The sequence below is a fragment of the Furipterus horrens genome, unplaced genomic scaffold (assembly GCF_987537825.1).
Source record: "Furipterus horrens unplaced genomic scaffold, mFurHor1.1.pri manual_scaffold_17, whole genome shotgun sequence".
NCBI lineage: Eukaryota > Metazoa > Chordata > Mammalia > Chiroptera > Furipteridae > Furipterus > Furipterus horrens.
The window spans coordinates 79,119,151-79,138,541 of NW_028327187.1; the positions used below are offsets into that span (position 1 = coordinate 79,119,151).

At 40.3% G+C, this 19,391-nt stretch overlaps 1 protein-coding gene across 1 annotated transcript in view; it reads left to right on the forward strand.

Moving 5' to 3' along the window:
* Positions 1–19,391, forward strand: part of FAM120C (family with sequence similarity 120 member C) — an 89,721-nt gene that overhangs the window by 21,679 nt on the left and 48,651 nt on the right. Inside the window, exons 2-4 of the mRNA XM_090263888.1 lie at positions 10,769–11,015; positions 12,234–12,316; positions 16,924–17,052. Of these exons, the coding sequence (XP_090120014.1) occupies positions 10,769–11,015; positions 12,234–12,316; positions 16,924–17,052 (459 nt within the window). The remainder of the gene's footprint in view (positions 1–10,768; positions 11,016–12,233; positions 12,317–16,923; positions 17,053–19,391) is intronic.

Below are 19,391 nucleotides of genomic sequence, written 5' to 3' on the forward strand. Positions count from 1 at the left end.
TTTTTTCTGAGTTTGTGGAGTTAATTGTGGTTCCTTATAAGCGTTCTTTTGAATTCCATGTCTGACAGTTTGTTAGCCTCTGTTTCATCTAGCCCTCTTTCTGGGGATTTTTCTTTTCCTTTCATTAGGGGGTTGTTTGTTTGTCTCCCCATTTTAGGTGCCTCTTCTTGTTTGTTTTTATTTCTTAGATTTATCTGTTTTGATTTCCTGCCTTAATGGTGTGACCTTCTTTAATAGGAGACCTGGGGGATTGAGTGGTGCAGTCTCTTTGATCTCCTGGGCTTTATGCTCTTTGGATGCCCTTTATGCCATTTGTTTAGGATGTCTGGTTGTATTTCAGTTTTGGTTGTTGTTGTATTACTCTTTGGTGGAACCTTCCCTCTGGCTAGTTGATTGAGAGTCGCTCTGCCCACCACATCTTGAATTCTTTTGTGGAATTGCTGTTAAAACATAAGCACATAACCCAGGCAAGAAACCTGCACCCTCAAAAATATCTCTCACCCACAGTCACACTCTCAGCAGCAATTGAGCCAGTATTAATATAGATGTAAACAGATTAAGACTATTATACTAAAGGAAAAACAGATAAGAGTTGGCTAACTGAAAGTAAGATGATTTTTGATAGGGAAGGTGGAACAATAATAATAGTAGCGATTTAGGGACAAGGCAATGTGAGACAGTAAGTAAAATTTATATTGTATGTTGAAAAGGGAGGGAAGAAGGCAGAATGAAGTGAGAGAGGGAAGCATACAGTATTAGGTTTATACAGAAGTTATATGTTATATATTTAGTGTGAGAGGGAGCAAAAACTAAACAAACAAACAAAGAAGAGGGAGAGAAAGTAAGAAACAGATTGAAGAAAGAGCTTTTCCCCAGTACAATCTTTGAGTTAGATTGATAGAGGTGGGATGGGAATAAGAGGAGGGGAAAAGAAGAAAGAAAAGTTTTAAGAGCTGTCCAAAGGAAAGGGAAGCGAATTTGAGATGATAGAGGGTGTAGTTATACTAATAATGAGGAGTGAAAACAAGCTAAGAGAGGGAAAAAAAATTCAAATTAAGCTGAAAGAATGGATACTAGTCGTAGTAGGAGAGAAGATAGAATTTAAGACCAAAGCAAGAGGAGGAGATTGGATGTTAAGGTGGGGTAATACAAGTGACAAGCAACATATGGTATTTGTAATAAACTATTATGTAACTAGTGACTTAAAATGCATAAACTGGGAGGGCGAGAAAATAACTCATGAGAAATACCTCAATGGAATTTGTCCCAGTACAGTAATGTCTGGATTTTACTGCTTTCTTCTCTTTCTGGATCCACCCCTGGTCAAAGTTCCATGGGTTTCATATCTCCCTTTCTGGCTGGCTGGCTGTGAGGAGATCTAGCTGGGTTCTGAGGCTGCTATTCTCTCACTGGTGGGTCTGCCGCAGCTCTGCTGTGAGCCGCACTGAGTTGAATCCTCCCCTACCCCAGTCCTGCAGCACCCTCAGCCCTCCTCAGGGTTGTCTAGCATCTTTTTTCTGCTGGTGAGCCAGTGCGCATGCCCATAGTCCCTGCCCAGCCTCGGGTCCTGTCTCTGCTCCTCCTCCCAAAAAGTCTCTGTGTGGCCTCTAAACTGCAGCACAGGCTTGCGTCCCTGCCTGGCAGAGCCTTGGTGTGCGTGAGCGCAGGGTTGCCTGCCTGGGGGTCCCCACCAAGTCTGGGGTTCCATCTCAGCATTCCCCTGTGTGGTCCCCTCTCCGCAGCCCAGTTCTGTGTTCCTGCTTGGCAGAGCCTTGGTGCGCGTGCCCGCGGGTGCAGGGTTGCCACACCAGGGGGTCCTCACCAAGTCTCAGTATACACAGTTCCTCGCAGGCCCAGCTGGTCTCTGTCTTCCCGCTCCTCTGAAAACCCTGACTCCCTCCCGGACTTCGCTGGTCAGGGAGCCTACTGGGGAGAGCGCAGTTTCTAAGCAGATCGCAGCTAATGAGTCAGTCAGCAGCTTCCCCTTTTGGTGCAGCAGAGGTGCTGGGCTGGGAATCCCAGCCACTCTGCTTGGAGAGTGGTGGCCATGGTTTCTGCCCTCTCCCACACTGTTCCCACGCTCCTGTCCGAGTTCATTCTCTCTGAAAGCCACTCTCACTCACTCTCAGCTCCGTGTTTGTACTCCAAATCCTTCAACGATAGGAGCAAGTACAGTAGACAAGACTGCTACTCACTCCACCGCCATCTTTACCCCTTTGTTCTCCTTCCTGACTTTTTAAATGTGTGACTGCACTTTCCACTGGCCAGCCCCAGCCACTGTGCTGCCTCTGCCACTGGCGCTGCTGTTGCTTGTGCAGATGCCACTGCTGCCTGGACCATCAGTGCCACTGTGGGCATTGCTGTCCTGGTGCTACTGGTGCTTCTGCCACCACCGATGTGCCATACAGCTTCCTCTCCTCCTTGGCTCCGCCCCTCCTACCTGTCTGGATGAGTATTCTTCTTTATTTTGTTGGACTTCCATTCCGTTTCTGGAACTTCTGATTGCTTTTAATAGTTTTTACATAGATGTATTCCTCTTAGTTGTGAAACGAGATGCAGTGTGTGTCTTGTCTAGGCCTCCATCTTGACTGGAAGTTAAAGTAATTGTTGATAGATGGGTATTTACTGACATTTTGACACTCATGTTTTTATCACATTTTGGTGATGAGCTCCTTTTGTTTTTCATGTCTGGGAAGCTCTTTATCTCTCCTTTGATTCTAAATGGTAGCTTTGCTGGATAGAGTAATCTCAGTTAGGACCCTTGCTTTTCATCACTTTGAATATTTCGTCCCAGTCCCTTCTGGCCTTAAAAGTGACTGCTGAGAAATCATCTCACAGTCTTACGGGAGCTCCCTTTCAGGTAACAAACTGCTTTGCTCTTGCTGCTTTTACAATTCTCTTTTTGTCTTTAACCTTTGGCACTTTAATTATGATGTGTCTTGGTATATGCCTCTTTGGGTTCATCTTGTTTGGGACTCTGTGTACTTCCTCAATTTTTCTGTATTTTCTTCATCAGGTTAGAGAAGTTTTCTGTCATTATTTTTTCAAATAGGTTTTCAATTCCTTGCTCTCTCTCTTCTCCTTTCAGCACCCCCATGACGGTAATGTAGGTACACTTGAAGTTGTCCCAGTCATCCCTTAAATTGTCCTCATTTTTGGGGGGGAATCTTTTTTTTTTTTTGCTGTTCTGGTTAGGTATTTTGTACTACCTTGTCTTCCAAACTGGTGATATGAGTCTGTGCTTCATCTAATCTGCTGCTGATTCTTCATTTTAGTTATTGTACTCTTCATTTCTCACTGGTCCTTTTTAATGTTTTCTATCTCCATTTCTATATTTCCTGTTTCTTTGTTGAAGTTCTCTCTGAGTTCATCTGTTCTTCCCCTAAGTTTGTCGAGCATACTTATGATCAGTGTTTTGTACTCTGCATCTGGTAGATTGGTTCCCTCCATTTTGTTTAGTTCTTTTTCTGGAATTTTGTTTGGGCCATGTTTCTTTGTCTCTTTATTTTGGCTGACTCCCTGTGTTTGTTTGTATGTATTAGGTAGAGCTGCTACATCTCCTAGTCTTGGTGGAGTGGTCTAATGTAGTAGGTGTCCTGTAGGCTCACAGGCACTACCTCCCTGGTCACCTGAGCTGGGCGCTCCAGGTGTGCCCCCTTTGTGCGCTGTGTGCACCTTCCTGTTGAAGTTGAGCCTTGATTGCTCTTGGCACATTAATGAGAAGTATTTACCTCCAGGCCAAGGGGCTGTGAGGACTGGCCACGACAATAGCAGAGAAGCTGCTCTGGTACCTGATGAGTTCATCCTTGAATGTGGCACTAATGTATGTTGTTGGATGGTGCTCCATTGTGGTCTGAAGCTGACCATTTAGTGTGCTGGCTCTGGGGCCTCCCAGGACGTGCAGGGGATCAGTTGCCACTTATGTTCTGCCCTGGGCCATCTTAAGATGGATGTTAACTTTTGCTGGGCTTGGAGGTGCATGGGAGAGGCCAAGCTGCAAACTTAGGCTGGCAGCCACAAGTGCCAGGCCTGGGACCACATAGCATGAGGTACGTGGCACCCCCAGTCTTGATGCTGCTTCTTTGAGATATTTTAGGAAATTGTAGCATGAGCCAAGAGAGGCCATTCGTATCGAAAAGTCACTGGAAATGGCTTGATGGGACTACAAGTTGAGTGGAGTGAGGTCTCAAAAAATCATAAGAGCAGGGCTAACTGTATGAGCCAGGTTGATGGAGACTCAGATATGTGCCTGCCTGCCTGCCAGCTCTGTGGGGGGTTTCCTCAACAAGGGAACCAATTGCCTCTGCTAGTGCTTCTGTCTGGAAGAAAGGTGACTCTGACCATCACCCTGGTCCCAGACAATTTAGTTCCACTACATATGTCCATGGCCCCTTTTAAGCTGTTGCCCCAGTGCTGGATCTCAGAGCGAGTGAGTCTGAGTAGGTCTGTGTGTGGGCCCTTTAAGAGGAACACCTGGGACTCCTGCAGCCATCCATCTCACTTGGTTGAAATCCCCGCTGGTTTTCACACCCAGAAATTATAGGGACTTCTCTTCTTAGCGCTGGAACCCTAGGCTAAGGGTCCAGGTATGGAGCTGGGATCTCTCACTTCTCAGGGGGTACCCCTGCAGCCAAGCTATCACCCCAGTTTTTAACCACCACAAGTGGAGCATGATCACCCCATTCAGCATCTCTGTCGTTCCTATGAGTCTCAATGTGGCTGCTTCTGTGTATTCCTAGTTGTAGAACTTTTGTTCAGCTAGATTTCAGGTGGTTCTGAATGGTTGTTGTTCTGTAGTTTAGTTGTAATATTTTGGGGTGTGTTTTTCCTTTTAGTTTGATATATCTAGATGCATATGCAATTGTGAGCAGCAACACAGACCCCATGTGCCCTGCATCCACTTTCCCTGAAAAACCAGAGCCAAGGCTTCCATCAGGATCAAACCTGCCTTTTTAAAGATTGAACATACATACACAACAAATACTCAGATTCATTACAGTTAATGATACAAAATATACAAGTACAAATTGTTATATTTCAAAAGCTAATTTCCCCAGACTCCCTCACTTTAGCCAAAATATTTGGCTAAACTAACATGTGAGTGATACTGAGACCTTCTTGTTGCTACAGAATGGAACAGTGGTAAACTTTACCCCTCTTCATTTTGTTTGCAATGTCCTGATTTAAAATAAAATTACCTTAAGAGCCTCCTTAGCACAGTAGGCAGCGTGTCAGTCTCATAAAATAAAATTATCTTAAAGAGAGGGAGGGAGACATCAATGTACAAGAGATAACGTCAGTCAGTTGCCTCTCCCACGTCCCCTACTGGGGACCTGGCCCAGATCCCAGGCAGGTGCCCTGACTGGGAATTGAACTGGCAACCTTTGGGTTCTCAGGCCAGCTCTCAGGTCACTGAGCCACACCAGCCAGGGCCATCTTCACCATTTTTTGATGATAGCCATCTGGCAGGTGTGAAGTGATATCTCATTTACATCTCTCTGATGATTAGTGACATTGAGCATTTTTTCACATATCTGTTGGCTGTCTGTATGTCCTCTTTGGAGAAGTGCCTATTCAGATCCTCTGCCCAATTTTTAATTGGATTGTTTGCTGTTTTTTTTTATTAGGTTGTATGAGTGCCTTATATATTTTGTATATTAGCCCCTTATCAGATATATCATTTGTGAAAATCTTTTCCTGTTTAGTAGGTTATCTGTTTTGTTCATATTTTCTTTTATTGTAAAAACTTTTTAGTTTGATGTAGTCTTCTTTATTTTTTTCTCTTGTTTCCCTTGCTGAAGGTTATATATCCAAAAAGATACTGTTGAGACCAATGTCAGAGAGCTTACTGCCTATGTTTTTTATAGGAGTTTTATGGTTTCAGGTCTTACATTTAAGTCTTTGGTCCATTTTGAATTTATTTTTGTATATGGTGTAAAAAGGGGTCCAGTTTTATTTTTTATTGCTTTCCCACTAAGATCAGGAGTAAGACAGGGCTGACCACTATCACCACTTCTATTCAACCTAGTATTGGAAGTCCTAGCCATAGCAGTCAGACAAGAAAAACGATAAAAGGCATTTAAATCAGAAAAGAAGTAAAACTATTGGCATATGACATGATAAAAAACCCTAAAGACTGAAGTGTTGAATATGATCGAGGACGCTGAGATAAATCCAGCAAGCAGGATGATTGGCCAGTAATGAACGGAGGACTGTGGCTCTCTCTTGACTATCAGCGGAGAGCAGGAAGCCTCATCGTCCTTTTATTAGGATTTCAAAAGTTACTAGAACAGGGGGTGTGACATTCCAGCCAACAACAGAAGAATTTTACAAGTGAAAGAATTCTTACAAAGTATCATTAATATGTAAAATACAGCCAGGGTAACTCATGGTTTAGCAAGCACCTATGGAGGAAGCAAAGTAGACCCACTAATCCTCAATGCCAGCTCCATTTTAAGACTTTATTAACAAGGAGGCAGATGGAGTAGTACACAACAGAACTCGCTGTTCCCAGAATTCCGTGATTCAGTGGCCTGAACGGCTTAAGGCCGCAGGCGTAGACAAGATTAGCTCATCGTCTCCTGGGTCATGGGATGACACCTGGGTGGAGGAGCATGAGAATGCCCCTATCCAGAGATCTGTGTTCCTGCAACAAAAGACTCTACCAAAAAATATTAGAATAATTAGTGAATCCAGCAAAGTTACCAGGTACAAAATCAATATACAGAAATCTGTTGCATTTCTGTACACCAGTAACAAACAATCAGAATAAATTAAGTAAACAGTCTCATATACAATTGCATTAGTAGCATAAAATATCTAGGAATAAATTTAAGCAAAGAGGTAAAATACCTGTACTCTGAAAACTGTAAGACATTGAAGAAGAAAATTGAAGAGGATACAAATAAATGGAAGGATACACCATGGTTATGGATTGTATAGATTAATATTGTTAAAATATCCTTGCTACCTAAAGCAATAGCCAGATTCATGGCAATCCCTATTAAAATAACATTCATATTCTTCTCAGAACTAAAACAATTAATCCTAAAATTTATATGGAACTGCAGAAGTCCCTGGATAGCCAAAGAAATGTTGAGGAAGAACAAAGTGTGCGTATCATGCTCCTTGATTTCAAAGTATACTACAAAGCTGCTAGCATAAAAACAGACACATAGATCAATGGAACAGAATAGGGAACCCAGAAATAAGTTCTTGCTTATAAGGTCAATTAATCTACAGAAAAGAAGCAAGGATATACAACAAGGTAGATAGTCTCTTCAATAAGTGGTGCTGGGAAAACTGGACAGATAACACACACAAAAGAACATTATTTTGCTGTCAAAATTGAGTTCAAATTCAATTTCTTCATGGCCAGTTGTGTGATTTGGGGTAAGATATTTACTTTTTTCTGCAAAAAAACCAAGGAGGGTAGTGGGGGGTAGGGTTAATGATACCTGTTTCATAGGATTAGAATAATAAATGTCTTAAATTGCTTATCCCAGTACCTGTTGTGAAATATTAATCATTAGAATGTCAGTTCCACGAGGATAGGAATTTGGGGCTCTTGTTCACTGCTATATCCTCAGCACCTAGATCAGTGCCTGACATATATCAGTTCTTGGCTCTGTAAATATTGGTTGAGAGTCTAAATGGTTCATTGGTTCTCTGTGCAAGTGTTCTATGCACCAAAGATACAGCAATAAACAAAACAGATCAAGAAATCCCAGCCTTCTTGGAGCTTACATTTTAGTGATGAATACTTCTAGTTGTTTTTAATAGAAAATGTTCTTCAATAAAATATTTCTGAAAGAGCCAAAATATAAAATAGATAAAATGGTGAGTATGAGCTTATATTGAAGAGAAAGGAACATCAGTCCTGTCTGGTTATTTGGTCCAATTTTTTACTTACCAAAATCCTGGTTTGGGAAGCACAATCTAAAAGCCACTGCTTTAGACCACTTCTGATTGGAAATGAGACATTAAACTTCTCTCAGGGAGCTGTTTCCTGAGTTTTAGAAATGGGTGTCACTTCTTCTACAAAGCATACCCCTACTGACTGGTTTGATACCTCTCCTCTTTGTACCCATGACACTCTGTGCTGTTTGCATCCTGGCACTTAGTAGGCCCTCAATTCATATTCGTTGGACTAAAATTGAGTCAGTGATAAAAAGCATTAGACAGTTAAGAATTTCAGCTTTTACTTTCTTTAAAGCTCAAATGTACTTCTTTTATGCTTAGTTTTTGGGGTGTTTTGTTTAATTTCACATAAATCATTTTAGTCTGGAAAATTGCAAGGTTGCCAATGAAGGTGCATCAGTTTGGCCAGCAACTAGAAGTCATGCATAGGTGGTAGTAGTTAGTCATCATAGACTCCATAGGAAATGGAGCCAGGGTGCTTAGTTATTCTAAGAGGCGTTGTGGCTGGAAGGCTTTTTCTTTGCCCTGGTCAGCATTTAATTATCATCAGTTGATCTGAGGTGAATCACAGGTTTGTATATTTTGAAAATGCTCTCCAGGTCATTGTGATGTACGTTCCTAGTGTTATAAGAGCCACCATATTAGTTAAAAATCACTAGTCCTTGGCTTTCTGGGATTGAAATCACTTGGATGGTGGCACAGTCAGCTTTAGACCAGATAAAAGTAATGTGTTGTAGTCGAAAGGGCATGGCCCTTAGTTCCACTCTGACCCAGGTTTCTGTTTCTCAGTTCTGTGACCCTGAGCATGACACCTCACTTCTCTAAGCCTCAGTTTCCTCATCTGTAAAATAGGGCTTATAAAACCTACATGGTTAGGTTATGGTGATGGGGGACAATATATCACACTTAGCATTAGGCCTGGTACAAGGTAGAAGGATTCTCAGTCAGTGACTTGTAGGAGAGATGTGCTGGAAGAAATTATCACCAGGGGGCAGCATAAAACTGTACTACCTTGACCCATATTGAGTTAATCATAACTCTAGGCTTAAATATGTTGTATTGCAAAGTAAGATTTCTGGTTCCTTTGCCTGGATATAAAACACAGACTTTGCTCTGCTGTCTGCTTACTAATATCCCACCCCTGTATGACTTAGTGTGTGATATGACTACATACTGTGACTAGACTCTCTGTAGCCTAGTAAAAGCTTAATGCATTGAAACTCCTGCCAGACTCCAGAAACTACAATTCCTTTACAACTCAACTGCAGAAATAGGTCAGTTGGGTTCAAGAAAATTATTGAGGTCCATAGGCTCTAGAGCCAATATCCAAAGCTTAGCTCCTCCAGCCATGTGACCTTAAGGGTAGCAATGTAAAATGGGTATAATAGTTATGGCTTCATAAGATTGTTTAGAGTATTAAATGACTTAATGCATGTAAAGTACTTGGAACATTGCCTAGCACATAATACATATTCAGTGTCTGTTAGCCATTATTATTCATGTTACTGTGTTCCAGGTCTTATGTAGGAGCCAGGAACAGAGAGATAAATAAAGTCTCTGTGATCAAGGAAGTGAATGTGGTGGAACCAGTGTGCAGAGCATTTCAGTATGCTCTTAACTGCTGCTGTAGAGGCATTGCAGAGGAGGGATAATTAACAGTCTGCCTCTATTACATAAAGTATAGTGCTCTCCTGGAGGAAGCCTGGTATAATGGAAAGTGTACATGCTGGTATCAGATCAGCTTTGGTTTGAATCCTGTCTCCGCTCCCTCATTATGTAACTAAAGGCAACGTTAACTTTTCTTATTTCTAAAAATTGGGTGAAGTTTCTGACCCCCTAAATGCTGGAAGTGCCCTTACATGGCAGGACTGCCCTCTAAGGTGCTCCTAAGAAAGAAAGCAAGGATTTTTAAAAAGAAAATTAGATGAACTTAGGCTCAGATTCTAGTTATATGTTGTTTAACCTTTCTGTGTCAATTTCCACATGTAAGTTTTTCGTCCATATCTACCTTGTCCATGGTTGTTCTGATGAGTTAATACATGTCAAGTATGTGTGGCATATAGAGGTCGTCGTCGGCGGCGGCGGCAGCCGTCCGTCTCGAGAGACGATGGTGTAGCTTCTTAAGAGTCTATCTGCACCGCCGAGAATGGCTGTGCAGTCCGACTCGGGAGTGACACGGTATCTGTCTCCTCCCGTGTTGAATCGACATCTTGTGATGAAGCTACAGAGCCTGGGCAGGGTGATATGGAGGGTCTGCTGTTGCCCATGCAGCAGACCCCCCCTCTCTTCGCAGCTGAAGGGTCCAAGGGAAAGACGGAGTCAATACAGCTTGGCTTCAGGTGCGCCGCAGGAGTTGCCGGTGTTGACTACAACGTCAAACCGCCTTAGGGACTCCGGCTCCGGATTTTCTGTCGGGGTTTACTCCCCTAGCCTTTCCCCTGAAGAGGTATGCCGCAAGGCAGCGGAGGTTTTTTGGAGTCAGAGTTTTCCTTCTCTGCATATAGAGGTACTAAGCAATAAATAATAGCTTCATTATCTTTCTAACGAAGGTCTATTTTGTTATTGTTTAAAGTAAAAATTTATATGCCATGCTAATTTCAGTGTTCTTTTAAAGAGGGTCAAGCTTCAGTTTCATGAAATGAGTCAAAAAAGACTGGGCATTTGGATGAACATAGTTAATTCTGCCTGCACTTACGAAAGGAGCTTTTTTAAAAAGAGTGTTCTGTTCAGTATCATATACTCTTAAGTTTCAACAAACTATAAAATTCAGTTACTAACCTTCCTGCCTTCTAACCAAATACAGGTCAGCATCTGTTGCATGACCTGTCCTTCTCTTCTTCCCTCCTAGGTCTTTCAGAGCCTTGAAGACCACCATTTGGAAGTAGTGGCTTTTTTCAAGGAAAATGGCTTCCATGGCCTTCTTGCCCATGACTCCGAGTATGCGCTCTACAATATTCCGTTTTACTACAGTTCCCATGCTCTGAAGCTGAGCTGGAATGGGAAGAATCTCACTACCAACCAGTTCCTGATACAAGAGGTGGCCAAGCAGCTGGGCCTACAGCGGATGAATTTTCCCATATTTGCTGCACTGCTAGGTGGGTAGTTCACGGAACAGCCTCCAATGATTAAATTTCCCTTTCCAGTGTTAAGAGATGAAGACCAGAGCCATTTAGCCTATCATTATTGGTTCTGAAAGTTCTCATGCCAAATATTGTGCTTCTGGCTTCTTATTAGAAACTTAGCATCTTTGTCTTATGAATTAATACAGGATATTCCAGAACATTATTTTAATTCTTGTGAACTCTTGTTATATTCCATAACTATTTTATGCGGAGTACTGTCTTAGGCCAAATGTTTTATTAGTCCTGAACAGCTTTGGTTTCCCACTCAGAGCATTTCCCCAGTGTTTAAATGTAGATTAAGAACACAAATTGCTATGTTTTCCTTTTTACTTTTGTGATACTAACATTTTATAGTGAAAATTTCCAAACACGGCGAACTTGAAAGAATTTTGTAGTGAAAATCCTGTATCTATCTCCTGTTTTCTGCCATTAATATTTTATTATACTTACTTTATCATTTATCCATTCTAGCCATCTATCTGTCTATCTTTTAAAGACATATTTCAAAGGAAATGGCAGAGAGTTGATTATGTTTTTAATTGGTTTTCCAAGTATTGATAGCATGAAGGTTAATATCTTATCTCAGTGTGAACTCTATTTATAATCCCAAAGGAGTTGAGCTTGGATAATCTAATGAAGTCAGCACAAGTTTTGGAATTAGGCCTTGGGCAAAACACTGAAGTTATCACTACCTGGTTTCAATTTCCTTCTTTGTAAAAGGGAAGACTGCCTCACGGTGTTATCGATAAGATCAAATGAAAGGTGATTTATAAAATGCCCAGCACTTATTTTAGGCAGGCAGTAATTGGTGGTTGCTATTATAAAAGACAGGTTGACTAGGGAATAGAAAATAGCATGGGATTTGGATTCAGACAGCATTCAGCTTCTTATCCTTGTGTGGGCACTTATTAACTATGCCACCTTAGGCTGTCACCAAACTTGTCTAAACCTGTTTCCTTATCTGTAAAATGGGGGAAATAATACTACCATATGTGGTTATTATGAAGATGATATATATATAATGCATGTGATATATAGTAGGGAATCAACACATAGCTACTGTAGTCATTTATATTAAGAATATCAACCTATGTAAATTATTGATCATTTTCTCTCCCAGAAGCCCTTTCATGCCTTGGTAGTTGTAAGAATACATTTATACAGTCAATAAATGACAAATGTACTTTATAGGTAACCACATTCTCCCAGATGAGGATCTGGCTGCTTTTCACTGGAGTCTCTTGGGGCCAGAACATCCCCTTGCATCACTTAAGGTATATGTGCCCCATTCCTTTTCTTCTTTTTATTTTTAAGATTTTATTTATTTACTTTCAGAGGGAAAGGAAGGGCAGGAGAAAGAGTGAGAGAATCATGGTTGTGAGAGGGAAACATCTCACATACCCCCAACTAGGGACCTGGCCTACAACCCAGGCACGTGCCCTGACTGGGAATTGAACCAGTGACCTTTCGATTCACAGGCCAGTGCTCAATCCACTGAGCCACACCAGCCAGGACCACATTTCTTGTGTAAACATCCATGTGTAGGGGATATCTGGTTTTGATTGGAGTTTTGATAGAATATTTATATTTTATTAGGTTTGAAATATTCTAAATACTTACAGATACAAATTTATAATTATGATCAATACCCTTTAAAATGGAAAAACTCAGTTTTCCATCTTCTGTGTTGGATAAAACCCAGTTCTTCCCTCCTATGTCTTTCTTTCCTGTGTGTCTTTTTTACTTTCACATTACTACTGCACTCACACAGAGTACCTCACTTCTGATACTTCTTGTCACCAAATGTGTGGGGGTTCCTCACATCAAGCAATTCTCTGCAATATAATAGCTGGGTATCCTGCAATTGAACTCAGTTTTGACACTATCCGTCTCGAGATGGCATCAGATTCACAGGTTAAGGGCTCAGTCCCACAATTTCAGACACTAGATGCAAGCCCAGGTGGCGTACAAACCTATGCAGAAAGATTTGTACAAATGAACTAATGAACAAAGGACAGAAACCGACAATTCACAAAAGAGGAAATAAAGTGGCCAACATTGTCACTGAATGTTCAACCTCACAAGTGGTCAGACATGCAAATTAAATGAACAGTGTGATTTTTTTTAACTAACAGTTAAATATTAAATATTAAAAAAATAATGTACACTTTTCTATCAAGGCTATGGTGAGGTTGAAACTCTTCATACACTTCAGGTGGAAGTGTAAGTTGTTGATTGTATTATATTTCTTTAGTTCTTTTATTCGCCTAGACAACTATTTCACATCTTTTCCTCTCTCCTCAAGCCTCTAATGCTCCCTCCTCCTTGTTCACCCTCAGCTCATGACCTGGCTTCCTATTTCACTGAGAAAATTAAAGTAATAGGAAGAGAACTTCCACCAGCTCCCATCCTTTTATCTTCTTTCCTGCATGACCAGAATTCTCTGTGCCCAAATGCTCTGCCTGCCTCCTGTTAACTGTGGATGGCCTGTCCATGTTCCTATCTGAGGCCAACCCCTCTACTCTTTCACTGATCCCATCCCTTCTAGCTAACTTAAGGGCATAATTTCATCAATTCTCCCTTCTTTCCCTGCCTCAGTTTCCCTCTTCATTTGGCTCTTTCCCATCAGATGTATAAACATGCAGCCATCTTAAATAAAGCAAAAACTGTTCTGGATCTCACTCCCTTCATCTAAGCTACTGCTCCATAGTTCTTCCCTTATATCAAACTCTTCTAGATAGTTGTCTATACTTCAACTGTTTACTATCCCCTTTCCCTTTTCTTGTTTCAGTCTGCTTTGTTGAAATTGCTTTTGACAAAGTTACAAGTGACCTTGATTTTAATAAGTCAAATGGCCATTTCTCAGTTTTTGTCTTACTTGACCAATTAGCAGCATATGACCCAGTTGCTTACTCCCTCTTGCATAAAAGATGTTCTTCACTTGGCTTTAAGGACACCACTATCTTCTGGTTCCTTTCTACTTCACTGGCTGTTGCTTCTGTCTCCATTGCTGCTTCCTTGTCTTCTTCTCAACTTCTTAACTTTGGAATGTCCCAGAGTCCTGTGCTCAGTCCTTCTCTTTTCTATGTACAGACAGTGCTTTGGTGATTGATTTCATGTAGTGTCATGACTTTAAATACCACCTATCCAATGATGACTCCTAAATATATGTCTCTAGCTTTGACTTCCCCCTTGAACTCCAGATTCTAATATGACCTATATATTTAAGAGAAATATGTCCAAATGCAAACTCCTAATCTTTCTCCTAAACCTGTTACTTCTGTAGCCTTCTGCATTTTCCTTAATTACAATCCATCTTTCCATTTGCTCAGGCTCAAAAACCTTGGAGTCATCCTTGACTTTTCTCTCTCTCAAACCCCACATCTCCTCTCTCAACAAATACCATTAGTTTTCCCTGATACTACCTTGGTCAAGCCACCATTCTTGTCTGGATTATTATAATAGCTTATTAATTATTGGTCTTCTGCTTGCACTATTTCCTGCTACCCCCTCCCCTCAAATTTATTCTCAATACAATTGCCAGAGTGATTCTTTTTAAAACTGGCTCAGATCACGTCACTTCTCTATTTAAAATTCTCCAGTGGTTCTTTGTGTCGTTCACCCAATTTTACCATGGCCTACAAAGCCTTGTACTAGCTGACCCCCTTTTACAGCTTTGATCTCTCCTTCCCTTTTCTTTTGCTTTTCAAACCTTTACACTTACTATTCCTTCTACTTGGAAGGCTTTTTCCTCCCACACAGTGATTTCCTCACTCCTATAGGTTTTTTTCAAAAGCCATTTTCTCAGTGAGGCCTTTCTTGACCACTCAACTTAAAATTTTCTGCAGGCACACACATACACTCACTTGCATTTCTTAGCCCCTTCTCTGCTTAGACTTTCTCCATTACACTTATCTATATCAAGCACACTATACATTTTACTTATTTACTCTGTTTGTTTGATTCCCTTCACCATCCCAACACACCTACACTAGCTGAAATGAAACACCTACACTAGCTCCCATGAAGGCAGTGGTTTATATTTATTTCATCTGTACCCCTGGTGCCTAGAACAGTAGGCTGTAGATATTTGTTGACGGAATGAATGTTACAGCCTTTTGCCTAAACCATTTACATAAAAATCCTTTAAGAAGTTTGTACCCTTTGACTCAGTAATTACCATTTTAGGAAGCTTGTAATTAAATAATTGGAAAGTAGGCAACAAATTATACCTATATATTTTATCACAGCAATAAAAACATTTATTTAAAAAGTTTTCAGTGATTTCCAGTCAAGATGGAGGCGTAGGTAAACACACTTCACCTACTTCTACAACCATAAGAATCACAAAGAGGACCACACTGAGACACATCATAATCAAAATGCCAAAGGTTAACGATAAGAGAGAATCTTAAAAGCAGCAGGAGAAAAGCAGAGAGTTACCTACAAAGGGGTGCCTATAAGACTGTCAGCTGATTTCTCAAAAGAAACTTTGCAGGTAAAAAGGAACTGGCAAGGAGTATTCAAAGTGATGAAAAGCAAGGACCTACAACTAATGATTCTATCCAGCAAAGCTATCATTTAGAATGGAAGGGCAGAAAAAGAAGAAGATAAAACCTATGAACATTAAAATGACAACAAACAACTATCAACAACTGAGCCTAAAAAAAAAAAAAAAAAAAAACCTAAGCAAATAACTAGAATAGGAACAGAATCATATATATGAAGATCATATGGAGGGTCAGCAGGGATGGGGAAGAGGAGAAGGGGGGATAAGGTACAGGGATTAAGAAGCATAATTGGTTGGTACAAAATATACAGGGGGATATTAAGAAGAGTAAAGGAAATGGAGAAGCCAAAGAACTGTATTATATACATGATCCATGGATATGAACTAAGGGGGGTTGCTGGAGGGAAGCAGGGTACTAGGCAGAGGAGGGCAAAAGGGGAAAAATTGGGACAACTGTAATAGGATAATCAATAAAATATACTTTTAAAAATAAGATACTGACAATTAAAAATTTTTCAAGCATCACAAAAGTAAAGAAAATAATATAATTATATAGTGAGCTACTAATGTAATATCTTCCAGCCTCAACAGTTATCAAGATGTGGCCACACTTGCTGGGGTTATTTTGCTTATGTATTTTAAAATAAATTCCATACCTCAAGTCCTTTAACTTCTGCAGTCTTCATTTTCATACATAAACACAATGCCATTATTACTCCTGACAAACTGGTGGTTATTTCTTGTTGTCATTTTCATATTCAGTTCATTTTTAGATTTTCCTGATTTTCTCAAAAAGGCCTTTTAATTATTTATTTATTTGCTTGTTTGTTTATTTATAGAGTGAGGGGAAAGGAGAAAGAGAGGGAGAGAAACATCACTGTGTGGTTGCCTCTCACTCGCACCCCCAACTGAGGACCTGACGTGCAACCTAGTCATGTGCCCTGACTGGGAATTGAACTGGCGACACTTCGTTCGCAGGCCGACACTCAGTCAAAAAGGGCTTTTTGTTGTTAGTTCAAATCAGGATCCTAACATGGTCCACATATTACAACATTATCTTTAATAGCAAAAAATTGGAAGCAGCCGAAGTGTATCATGAAAGAAAAGTGATTAATTATGTCAGTATCATAAAGCAGTGATTATCTGTCTAGTAGGATTATGGATAATATGATTTTCCCTTTAATACTTTTCAATCTTTTCCAAGTATTCTGTACTGGGAATTAGGATGAAAACTATTTTTAAAGAAAAGATTTTAGTTGTCTCTCAGTGGAGTTACTGAATTTGAATTCTGTACCTCACTCCGCCCTCACCCTTTTTTCTTAATGACCCATGTCTGATGCCAATGTTCCTTGCTTATATTAAATCTTCTAGGTCCGAGCTCACCAACTGGTTCTTCCTCCTTGTGATGTGGTGATCAAGGCTGTTTCCGAGTACGTCAGGTCCATCAAAGACCCCTCTAACCTGGATGTGGTTGGGAAGGATGTTTTCAAACAGTCTCAGGTGAGTTAGCCTCCTCCTTCCTAAGAATAGCCAGTTTTCTTATCTTAACCAGTACCAAAGAAGATGTGATCTTTCCTGTGTTGGCTGCCTTCTCTCCTCCTAGCTGCTTGTCTTCTCTCTGCATATGATAAGAGCCCCAGAGTTCCCTTGAAAAATGTGACCAGGACTAGATTGAAAGAATTCTTTACCTTTTTCCCACTGATTATCAAAGTTATGCAAGCTTATTCTATAAAATTAAAAAAATAAAGGGAAAAAAGTCACTTAAAATATCATTACCCAGAACCAAGTTGCTATATTATCACTGGCATATATTCTTCTACTCTTTTTTTGTTTCAATGCATATTTTAATATAAAGGAGATCTTGCTTTTTGGAGGTTATTGGGTAATGAAAAAGACTACTTAAAGTAGGTTCACATAAAACAAGAATCGATACTTCATTGTTAATAGTGAAAGAAGAGCTCGACTACAATTTTGTCCTGTGAAACTATAAGTTAGGGGACTAAGTTATTTTATTTTTAATGGTGTAATTTATACTTGCACTCTGGGTTTTTTAGTTTTATTTTCTAAGTTAACATACAGTAAAAGTGACTTTTGTATATGTGTGGGGACAGTTCTATGAATTTTTAAAAATCTTTTATAATGCATACTTTTGGAGAGAGGGAAAGAGAGGGAGAGAAACATCAATGTGTGAGAGATACATCGATCAGTTGCCTCTCACAGGTCCCCAAGTGGGGACCTGGTGCACAGCCCAGGCATGTGCCCTGACCGGGAATCAAACCAGCATCCTTTTGGTTCAGAGGCCAGCACTTAATCGACTGAGCCACATCAGACAGGACACCTCTATGAATTTTTAACACATGTATAGATTTATGTAATCACCATCAGCACCTAGGATCAGAACAGTTGAACCACTCTAAAATCTCTCATGCTATCCCTTTGTAATCACACCCAAATGTATCCCTAGCTCCTGGCAACTGCTAGTGTATTCTCTGTCACTGTAGTTAAATCTTTTAGAGAATAGCATATGCCTGGAATCATGCAGTATATAATCTTTGAGAATGGCATTTTTTTATTCAACATAATGTCTTTGAGAGTCTTCTGAGTTGTTGCATGTTGCATCCATCAATAATTTATCCATTTTTTAAAAAGATTTTATTTACTTTTAGAGAGAGGGGAAGAGACGGAGAAAGAGAGGGGAGAAACATCAATGTGTGGTTGTCTCCTGCACACTCCTAACTGGGGACCTGGCCTGCAACCTAGGTGTGTGCCCTGGCTGGGAATTGAACCAGCGACCCTTTGGTTCGCAGGCCAGTGCTCAGTCCACTGAGCCACACCAGCCAGGGCAATAATTTATTCATTTTATTGCCAAGTAGTATACATTGTGTGGGTATGCCATTGTTTATTTATCCCTAGATGATATTTAAGCTGTTTCCACTTTTTGGTCGAGCTGCTGTAAACATTCATGTGTAGTTTTTTAAAATTTTATTTTATTGTATTTGTTTTTAGAGAGAGAGGAAGAGAGCTAGAAAGAGAGGGAGAGAAACATTAATGTGTGGTTGCCTCTCATATGCCCTCAACTGGGGACCTGGCCCACAACCAAGGCATGTGCCCTGACTGGGAATGGAACTGGCGACCCTTCGGTTTGTGGGATGACACCCAACCCACTGAGCCACACCAGTCAGGGCATTACCTGTTTTTGTATGAACATAAGATTTCATTTCCCTAGTGTAAATACCTAGGAGTGGGATTTCAGCGTCATGTGGTAAGTGTATGTTTAACTTTATAAGACCCTGCCAAACCATTTTTCAGAGTGGCTGTTCATTCCTCATCAGCACTTATTATTGTCAGTATTTTTATAACTATTCTAGTAAGTGTGTTGTGGTAGCCCCTCATAATTTTAATTTGCGTTTCTCAAATGACTAATGATGAATATTTTTTTCTTGTGTTTATTTGCTGCCTATATATCTTCTTTGGTGAATGATCTGTTTGTTAACAGTGTTTTGCCCATTTTCTAATTGGGTTTGTGTACTATTAACTGTTGAATTTTCAGAGTTCTTTATATGTTCTGCATTACAAATCTCTTGTCAGATATCTGGTTTGCAAATATTTTCTCCCAGTCTGTAGTTTGTCTACATTTTTTTTCAAACTATGGTTCAGTATTTTCACATGGACTATTCAAAGGAAGTAACCAGTAGCTTTTGTTTAGAAGAAGAAAACACACACAAACAAAACCGCAGGCTTAAAAGAAACCTATCTGTCACTAGAAGACTGGTTAAAGGATTCAGATTTTTAGAAGGAAAATACAGTGCAGAATTCTCTAGAGAGCAAAACAATTTCAC